Here is a 10,354-nt window from a genome sequence, read left to right on the forward strand (position 1 = left end):
ATGGCCGCTGTAATTGTGCAACAGCCTTACACCAAGTCTAATGGTGCCTGGAGCTCAGGAATATGTGACTGTGGCCAGGACTTGAATTCTTGTAAGTATGCTTAAAGGCCTCATAATACATACACTATATATTGCCAAAAGTATTGGGATACCCCACCAATAATTTAATTCAGGTGTTACAATCTCTCCCATGGCCACAGGTGTATAAAATCAAGCACCTAGTCATTCAGACTGCTTCTAAACATTTGTTAAAGAATGGGTCACTCTCAGGAGCTCAGTGAATCCAAGCGTGCCGAAGTCCATTCGTGAAATTTCCTCACTACTAAATATTCCACGGTCAACTGTTAGTGGTATTATAACAAAGTGGAAGCCATTGGGAACAACAGGCCACGAAAATCACAGAGTGGAGTCAATACATGCTGAGGCGCACAGTACGCTGAAGTCACTAACTTTCTGCAAAGCTACAGCGTTGGATGCAATGGTGTAAAGCCCGTCACCACTGGACTCTATAGAGCAAAGAAGACATGTTCTCTGGAGTGATAAATCATGCTTCTCTGTCTGCCAGAGTCTTTGTTTGGCTACTTGCCTGACTGCATTGTGTAAAGTGTAACGTTTGATGGAGGGAGGATTATAGTGTGGGGTTGTTTTTCGGGGTTTGGGCTTGGTCCCTTAGTTCAGGAACTCTTTATGCTTCAGCATACCAAGACATTTTAGACAATTTCATGTCCCCAACTCTGTGGAAACAGTTTGTGGATGGCCCCTTCCTGTTCCAACATGACTGCACACCAGTGCACAAAGCAAGGTCCATAAAGACATGGATGAACGAGTTTGGTGTGGAGGAACTTGACTGACCTGCATAGTGAACTCAACCCAATAGAACGCCTTTGGGATGGTTGCAACCCAGGCTCATTGGAAATACGTGACTCTGCCTACATTTTTGCAACACCCTAATTATGTACCTCCAGGTACGTTTACCTGCACTTTTTGGGTTAAACGTCCACCGGAGGCGCTAATTGGTAATATTTTTTCTCCATTCCCACACTGATCTCATGAAATGGCGTATATATGACACGCCAATTCGTATGCCATTTTGGTGTGCTATCAAGACGCATAATCGCTTTTTAGTGTGTTTATCAACAGCGTTTCATTTCTATCCCCCTACACTGCCCCTACCCCTAAACCTATTGTATTATAAAAAACAGTATATAACAGGCAGATACGACTGCATACATAATTTATTCAGAAAGTACAAATATTCCAAGTGTTCCGAGGCCAAACGATTGATTTGTGTGAAGAAAATCCCCAAAAGCGATCAGTAACGTCGAATCCATCTGCCAAAGATTAATAATAAATTTCAAATATTGCCGCCGGAAGAAACGTCACGTCAGCTTTGACAGAATTGGCTGTCGTGTGTCTCGTGACCAATTGCGTCATTACGTCAGCTTTTATTGTAAAATGCCATTGGCTCTCGTGTGTCTCGTGACCGATCGCGTCATTCAACTTGTGTGTATCATTTAAATCAGAAATATGAATGAACGAGTGCGTGTGTGTTCTGTTCGCAAAGGAGCGTGATCATCATTTCAACGACTAAAACATTAAGATCAACTCTGTTCTTCACATAATAATAATAATAATAATAATAATAATAGATTTTATTTATAATGCACTTTTCATTCCGAAGAATCTCAAAGTGCAACAAAGGGGGGGGGGGGGAATAACAACAAAAAAATGAATAACAAGTAAAAATATAGAATACTACAAACAATCAACCAACACAGAAAACAGAACAGAAACAGAGCTGATGGTGAACAGAAACAGAGCTGATGGTGAACAGAAACAGAGCTGATGGTGAACAGAAAACAGCTGATGGTGGAAGTCTCTGTTAGCTCCGCAGCACACTGTGGTCCACTCCATGTTTCAGATTTCTCCCAGTGGCAGTGTCCCGATGACATCGCTGAGGCACGACAGCTGAAGACCAGATGATGGGTCTTCTTCATGATGATTCAAACGATGGGGATCGCTGCAGCACCATGCAGGAGGCAGAACATTCCTCCGGGCACTTCTGTGGACACACCGGGGCCGGCGCAGATGTCGCTCCACGGTCGCAATGCAGGACGGAACAGCGGCGCAGCCGAGAAGCAGAACATCCCAACATCATGCCGGACACCGACGACGAGAGCCCGGATGACGCTAGCCCGGTGCAAACTTCAGCCACCATGCAGCTTAAGCCCAAGGGAGACCACCAGTGAGCACCCGCGGCGAGAAACATAAAATGTCCTCCAAACCAGAAACCAACCGCAGCAATTCAAATGTAAACATTAGAGAAGCGGTTGAAAACGGCGAAACGACGAACAACGACTTCTCAGTGGCTGCCAGCAATCAGCAACAGTCCCAATTGTAGCTCTGACTGTTAGACTAGTCACAAACATAAGGAAATAAAATAAAATGTAAATCTAATAGTACATTAACATGATTTGTTGTGGGTGGAGAAGCGGCGAACAGACGACGCCAGCGTCCTCTCCCCCACGTTGCCTAGCAACCAGAAAATATCAAGATATGAAGATATCGCATGACTTCAGAAGACTTGGGACTTCAGGAATGCAACATGAGTTAATACTTTTATAAATGTTTTGGTCAGTTTTTACAATAAATACATGTGACTGTACATTTATTTGCCTTTTACGTGTTTTATATTGTTGAGAGTGGGGGTAGGTTTAGGGTAGGTGTGGAGTTAGTTACTCCAAAATATAAAATTAGGCTATTCTGTGAGATCAGTCATGATGTCATGTTGCCCATCTGGAATGGAGAAAAAATATTACCACTTAGCACCTGGAGGTACATAATTTGGGTGTTGCAAAAATGTAGGCAGAGTCACGTATTTCCAATGAGCCTGGGTTGCAACGAATTAGAGCGGAGACTGCGAGCCAGGCCTTCTCGTCCAACATCAGTGCCTGAATTCACAAATGCGCTTTTAGAAGAATGGCCAAAAATTCCCATAAACACACACTGCTAAACCCTGTGGAAAGTCTTCCCAGAGGAGTTGAATCAGTTATAGATGCAACCCTATGGATTTTCCCAAAACCAAAACCTTTGGCAATATATTGTATTACAGCTCCAATTTTACTGTTCATTTAAAAATATAGAATTACATACAAATAATATCATGTTTTGTGCCTCTTTTTTTTGTCCTCAGGCTGCTATGCGTTCTGGTGTTTTCCTTGTTTTGCCTGCTCCACTACTGGGGAGTTTGGGGAGAGTACCTGTCTGCCTCTCCTGGACTTAATCGGCCCAGTTCTCATGGCTTCTTTCGGGGTTCCAGCATGTGTGCCGCCTGTGACTCTGGGAATGAGGGTGGCAGTTCGATACAAATATGATATTGGGGTGAGTTTTCCTTTGCCTCTACCAATAAAAGAAACAGGGCCACAATTCAATAATTTGTTTGTGTTGCAACAGGGCAGTCTCTGCGAGGACATCATGCTGTCTTGCTGTTGCATCTGGTGTTCGTGGTGTCAGATGAGTAGAGAAATCAAAGCCCGCAAACAAACCGTCACAATATATCAAACTGCACCTATGTTTCAACCGATTCCCATGGCTACCACCACACAAGTTGTCTCTACACAGCAGTCGTTTGAAGTGGTTCGTGGTCCACCGGCGGCAGTTGCTTCTGGAATGCAGACGGCACCAACTCAGACTTATCCACCTATGGGCATGACAGATAAAAATTAGAATATAGCCCTAGATGTTTGTTACACATGTTTGTTTCCATGTTTTATGGGAACTTTCCATAAACATAATGATTTTTATACTGTACAAACAATCTATCCCCTAACCCCAACCCTACACCTAAAACACAACCCTTTGTATGATTTACCAACTTTTTTCCTTATGGGGACCAAAAATGTCCCCACAGGGACAAGAAATTTGTATATTATCATCTAAATAGTTTTTTTTTTTTTTTTTTTGATAGTACCTCCCTCCTCCTACCCTTTCCATAGACACAACTATTTTTTATACTTTTATACAGAAAACTTTCTGCATTGTTCAAATAAGCATAATTTAGTATTTTAATTAATCTACTTTCCTCGTGGGGACCCCACCATGTTAAACATTAACACACACACACACACACACACACACACACACACACACACACACACACACACACACACACACACACACACACACACACACACACACACACACACTTGTGTAGACAGAATATTAAAATGAAAACTGTTAATGGCTTAAGTGCATTTAAAAAATACCTGTCTTCATTAATTTCCTTGAATATATCCATGTAATCATAGTTATTCAAACGATTGAATCATTCAAATATAATAAAAAACATCTGATTAAATGGTTATAAAAGTCTTGTTTTCTTATCTGATGATTTTTGACTAAGTATTACATAGTATGTCTTTGAATAACTTTTTCTCAAATCTGAAGAAAACTGATTGTTATATGCTGTTTGAAGTTTTACAGTAGCCTAAACATTTTTTTTTTTAAATCTGTGTACAATTCTGTAGTTAATAACATCATACATTTTGCATATCATGCTTGACATGCTGGACTTTGGCTAAGAAATGTTTCACAACAAAATTCTTTTGCCAAATAAAGGAATTATGTTCAATAAGGAAGCTAATCTCTCGCCAGAAACTGTGTGAAGGTTTTTTCTTTTGCGTGGCAACATTTTTGTGTGACTGAAACTGTGAAAGGCTCAACCGAGGTATGTAAACTAAACAAACAATATGGTTATTTATAAATTAATATTTCTAAAAAGTTAGCTTGTGTAGTTTTAATGTATACAACATATACATTATATATATATATATATATATATATATATATATATATATATATATATATATATATATATATATATCAGCAAACTTAACAGTCTACATTTTAGTCCTTTTTTAAATGTTGTGTACACATTTATTAGAGAGAAATTTAAAATGATGTTCATGCTGATTTTTCTTATTATTTTGAGAGAAGAAAAAAAGAAGAATGTGTGGATACGTGTTCTTCATTTTTCTTTGGACATCCATCCTCCTCTCTTTACCCTGTGGTTATAATGGCGACAAGATCCTGGTTTTCCCCATTGATGGCAGTCACTGGGTGAACATGGAGGTACGGATTTGAATAAGAAGGAAGTGTATTAAATGAGTGCCGAGCTCCAACAATGTTCACTGTTCTTTGTATGATTTTAAGTTGCTGTTTTCCTGTGTTCCCCTAAAAAACAAAACAGGCAATTTAAAATAAAGTGATTTAAAGAAGTGAAGAAGTGCATTATGAAATATAAAATCATAATTAGGAAAATAAATTGCTAATTTTGTCACAATTGTGAGATGTAATGTCACAATTACCTTTATTTTTTCAATAATAAACTACACACACACACACACACACACACACACACACACACACACACACACACACACACACACACACACAAGGAAAGGAAAGGAAAGGAAAGGAAAGGAAAGGAAAGGAAAGGAAAGGAAAGGAAAGGAAAGGAAAGGAAAGGAAAGGAAAGGTGAAAGGAAAAGGTGAAAACAGTCTTCCATATGCTGAAGTTCCTCTGAAGATATACAATTCAATTTTATTAAAAAAAAAAGAGACAAATATAATAAGCAATATAACCTGTGTGCTATGTTTAAAACCTGAGTGCACTCTTTTACTGCCCTCTAGGTGCTGGTGAAGAAGCTACAGTCTCGTGGACACCAGCTGAGTGTGATTCGCATGGAGGACAGCTGGTTCATCCAAGAGAATTCACCTTCATACAACTCCATTACAGTGAAGCTTAAAAAGAAACAAATAGGTCTGGACCTGTTTGAGACCGCAGCACAAAGGATTCTTGAGGCCCGCAGGAAGGGCCCAATGATGGGAGCACTGGTCCAGATGTTTGAATTTATTAGGATCATGAATGTGGCTCACACCGCAACCTGTGCCATGCTGACCACCATGCTGGAGAACAAAGCTCTGATGAGACAAATAAAGATGGCGAACTATGACTTGATGCTCACTGACCCTGCTATGCCAGGTGGGATCATCCTGGCACATTACCTCCACCTTCCAATGGTCTATAATGTCCGATGGATGAGTTTCGGAGAGGGACACTTCTCCATCGCACCTTCTCCAATCTCCTACGTGCCTGTGCCCGGCTCAGGTCTGACGGACCAAATGGGCCTGTTAGAAAGATCCCGCAACCTTCTACATTATGGGTTGAACCTCCTTCAAGAGCGCTGGCTGGTGATTCCCATGTATACCAGCTTATTGCTCAACTACTTCCCTCCGGACGCTGACCTCCTCTCCATGCAACTTTCAGCAGAGCTGTGGCTGATGCGAGTTGACTTTGTATTCGAGTTTCCACGACCCTCCATGCCAAACCTCGTCTACATTGGTGGCTTCCAGTGTCGTCCAGCCATGCCTCTTCCTGCCGAGCTGGAGGAGTTCATGCAGAGCTCAGGAGACCATGGGGTGGTTGTGATGTCTCTGGGAACGCTGATCGCAGGATTGCCCAGAGAGCTCATGGAGGCCATTGCCTCAGCTTTCGCCCGCCTGCCGCAGAAGGTGGTCTGGAGGTTTATTGGCGAGAAACCCTCACCGCTGGGCAATAACACCCTACTCCTTCAATGGATACCTCAGAACGACTTGCTGGGTCACCCGAAGACCCGTGCTTTCGTGGCTCATGGTGGCACCAATGGCCTGTATGAAGCCATCTATCATGGGGTGCCAGTTCTGGGACTCCCTTTGCTATTTGACCAGCTTGATAACATTGTACGTCTTCAGACAAGGGGTGCGGCAAGGATGCTGGACGCAGCTACTTGTACACCAGAAGAATTCCTTGAGGCTTTGACCGATATCTTAGAGAACCCAACATATCGTCAGAACATGCAGAAGCTCTCCGGTTTACACCGAGACCGACCTCTGCATCCTCTCGACAATGCAGTGTACTGGATCGAGTTTGTCCTGCGCAATAAAGGTGCGCGCCATCTGCATGCTGAGGCCTACAACATGTCCATGTACTCCTACTATTGCCTAGATGTGGCTGCATTGGTTCTCCTCATGCTTCTGTTGACTCTGGGAGGTGTCTATACAATGTGGATACGAAGATGGAAAAGAGAGACAAAAAAGGCTGCTAGAGATGGCAACAAAAAAGCTGTAAAGGAAGGCAGTAAGAGGCTGAAAGAGACCATTAACGCTCCAAAGGACCGCAGTAATATTTCTATTCCAAAACTAAGAGCCAGCAAAACAAGAATTCAGTAAAAACCCAGAGAGCTACTTCATTCTTCTTCATTATATTTTTTCCCACTTTCATTGTCTCCAGTAGTCTTTCTTATTTTTTATTTCTTTTTTTGCCTTTAACTCCCTCCCCCAATTTCTTTCCTTGAGCTTCTGCAATTCCATGCCAAGACTTAACTGTATGCTGGTGATTAGGTGCAGATCCCTTCCTGGAATCCTTCACATTTGTTGTAATCCCCCTGTTTGCACACAGCACATTTAAGGCCATTTGCAAAAGAAAAGAGAAGGTGAGTCACCAGTGACAAACAGCTGCTGGTCAATATTCTGGCATGATGCAACTCAGATGTGATCGAATGGTAAAGCCAGCTGCTCAGCCTGTTCAGGATATGACAAAGTGTACAAAACATCTAATCGTGTAAAGCTCCATGAAACAATTTGATTGCAACCATTCACTTTTTCATTGTGTTAATTACTATGCATAGTAATGCATGACAAATGGTCAAAATAAACACTCTTATCCAAGTCCAAAACAGCAGGTTTCATTTTTAACAAGCATTTACATTTTGCAGCAGATCACCAGCAGGTGGCGCTATGTTCAAAGTATTGCTCAGAATAATTTCTGCAATCCAAAATCAGATTATATACTATTTTACATGAGTGTAATTTTTTAGATATAGGCCTATATACCATACATCAAAATGCCATGTTTTCATTAAAGCAAAAATGATTAACAGTTAGATGATCACAAACCTGCGCAAAAATGGGGAGTGTCACAGCACTTTCTCTTTACCACAGGAGGAGGCCATTCTTTTCTCCAGATATGAGACAGGAGATGGCTGGAAGCACATGCAGGGACAGAATGATAAAAAGAAGACAGGCAAGGAGGAGAGAGCTCTAACTGATTGAGGGGACATTAGCCTGGGCTGTACTCGCTAATGTATGCTTCTAATGACTCGTTATCTCATTATCAATCTTATTCTCGCTCATCTTTTCTTTTCCTCACTCTCTCCCCTTCCACTATCTCTCTATCTCCTCCCAATCGACCAGCAATGATGGGAATAGCAATTAGGACGCTAGGCTGCCAAATGGCTATTTTAATTAGCCTTTCTTAGCGAGAGAGAAAGAGAGAGAGAGAGAGAGAGAGAGAGAGAGAGAGAGAGAGAGAGAGAGAGAGAGAGAGAGAGAGAGAGAGAGAGAGAGAGAGACTAATGTTCTTCATAAGTGCTACAGATTAGAAGGTCATTAGGCTTTTGCTTGAATTAATGATTAGGAATTCCTGCAGGTCATAGAAACTTATTACACAGGCCTACTTAACATTAATAGAACCATCCTATTTGTGTTAAACACAAAGAAATTAAAACTAAAAACCAATTACAGAGTGATGGCATTGTCTTTCGCCCTCCCCCTGGTCACCCATAACGGAGACACAGTGTAAAACTCTCCGGACAGCAGAGACTCTACAGTCACACGAGGATAAACGCTATCCCGTTTCATTCTTTCCCTTTACTCCATGGTCATTGTATGTTTTTTTTCTCTCTGCTTTCAATATCTTCTGCTTTTCCACTATATGGTCTGTCATTCTCAGTAAACTGCGGTGTTGCTCCGCCGCTCCCCTCTCATTTTGGTACGTAATTTTCTTTGAGATCACAATGCAACATTCTTGTGTGTTATTTGTTCATTTGTGGCTTGTTTGGGACACGGACTGGTCTGACGAAAATCTCTTCAGAGGCACTTTCCATCCCAAAAGAGATAGACTACTTATTTCTGCCCTCTCTTAGATCTATCCCCTTGACGCATAAAAACAAGGCAAAACACACACACACAGCCTACTTTTATGTGCACCGTGTACATACAGAACAAGTACATATAGATCACATAGAAATGAAATGCAGGGTATGCATAACAAAATCATGATTACAAATATCTTCTAAAGCCATACGAGTGATTTGTGCGAGGAACAAACTGAGATTCACTATTCACTGATAATCTTCCCCTCCAGTGAGCTGTTAACTGCTGCATTGAATCAGTGAGTCGGTGAGTTGAACCGAATAAATTTGATTCATTAACAGACCATTCAGTCTGTGTTTGTGGAAGGAATCTGAATTGATTCAATGAAAAGATCTGGCGCAAAGGAACAATATTATGAAGAATGGTTCTAAACAGTAGTTACTATACAGAATTATACAGAAAGTCAGCGCACTTGTCTATTTTTTATCTCAAAACATTTCCCAGAATGTTTAAGTTAGACTAGTTTATAAGAGCACAATTATAAGCATAATGAGGGTGCAAAAGTGAAGTCTACCTTTTCGGTGTGATGATGTTTAATCTCCTCGACAGCCTCTGTAGTCCCATTTAGCCACCAGTTAGCAACCGCCTTTTTCAAGACACGTAACAGCTTTAAAGGTGCCCTAGAATGAAACATTGAATTAACCTTGCCATAGTGAAATAATAAGAGTTCAGTACATGGACATCACATACTGTGAGTCTCAAAGACCATTGCCTCCTATTTCTTATGTAAATCTCGTAAATCAAAAACACCACGGAAAAAGAGGTGCTTCTCAACATAAACCCAACCGTGACTCAAGTGTTGGAGATCATTTATATGCACGCCCCCAACATTTGCATCTGTCCAAACATGTTCATTGTCAGGCGGAAATGACGGAGCCGAATCATCAGGTAAAGAAGCTGCTCGCATGGCACACTTCATGTTCCAGGCTGTTCAGGAGACGTAAGGGCTTTTTTACCCTTCCCACAGATACAAAATGTCAACAGTCATGGTTGATGTTTATAATCGGATACCACAACAATTTAATTCAATTACTGAATTCTGGCAACCGCACGAACGCGAGCACTTTCTCGCGTGCGGATGATCTGAAAACACCAATAAACAAGTAAGCTGCATTTTAATAATAATTGTAATGAAGTTCGTTCATGGGAAGGAAGGAGGCGGGAACCGGCGAACGTTTAACAGCATTTATTCAAAATAAATAAACAAAATGAAAGTAAAACCGCGGACAGCCCCTCACGGACGACTGCCCGCAAACACACACAAAATAAAACGTGGGCAGCCCCTCACGGACGACTGCCCACAAACACATAAACAAAACGT

The 10,354-nt window shown here is 41.4% G+C and overlaps 2 protein-coding genes across 2 annotated transcripts; both read left to right on the forward strand.

Annotated features, from left to right (window-relative positions):
* Nucleotides 1-3,925, forward strand: ponzr10 (plac8 onzin related protein 10). The gene is made up of 2 exons (XM_067434226.1): nt 1-91; nt 3,194-3,925. The coding sequence occupies exons 1-2, from the start codon at nt 1-3 to the stop codon at nt 3,724-3,726; spliced, it is 624 nt and encodes a 207-aa protein (XP_067290327.1). The 3' UTR covers nt 3,727-3,925.
* A 2,050-nt stretch (nt 3,926-5,975) lies between these two features.
* ugt5g2 (UDP glucuronosyltransferase 5 family, polypeptide G2) lies at nt 5,976-7,565 on the forward strand. Its single transcript, XM_067432903.1, has one exon. The coding sequence runs from the start codon at nt 5,986-5,988 to the stop codon at nt 7,267-7,269; it is 1,284 nt and encodes a 427-aa protein (XP_067289004.1). The 5' UTR covers nt 5,976-5,985; the 3' UTR covers nt 7,270-7,565.
* The last annotated feature ends 2,789 nt before the right edge of the window (nt 7,566-10,354 follow it).

The sequence above is a fragment of the Pseudorasbora parva genome, chromosome 23 (assembly GCF_024679245.1).
Source record: "Pseudorasbora parva isolate DD20220531a chromosome 23, ASM2467924v1, whole genome shotgun sequence".
Classification (NCBI taxonomy): domain Eukaryota; kingdom Metazoa; phylum Chordata; class Actinopteri; order Cypriniformes; family Gobionidae; genus Pseudorasbora; species Pseudorasbora parva.

Excerpts from the sequence above, each read along its gene's own strand:
- ponzr10 (XM_067434226.1), top strand. The coding sequence starts at position 1 with ATGGCCGCTGTAATTGTGCAACAGCCTTACACCAAGTCTAATGGTGCC. Across the intron at positions 92-3,193 it reads TGGCCAGGACTTGAATTCTT|GCTGCTATGCGTTCTGGTGT; the intron begins GTAAGTATGCTT and ends TTTTGTCCTCAG.
- ugt5g2 (XM_067432903.1), top strand. The coding sequence starts at position 5,986 with ATGAGACAAATAAAGATGGCGAACTATGACTTGATGCTCACTGACCCT.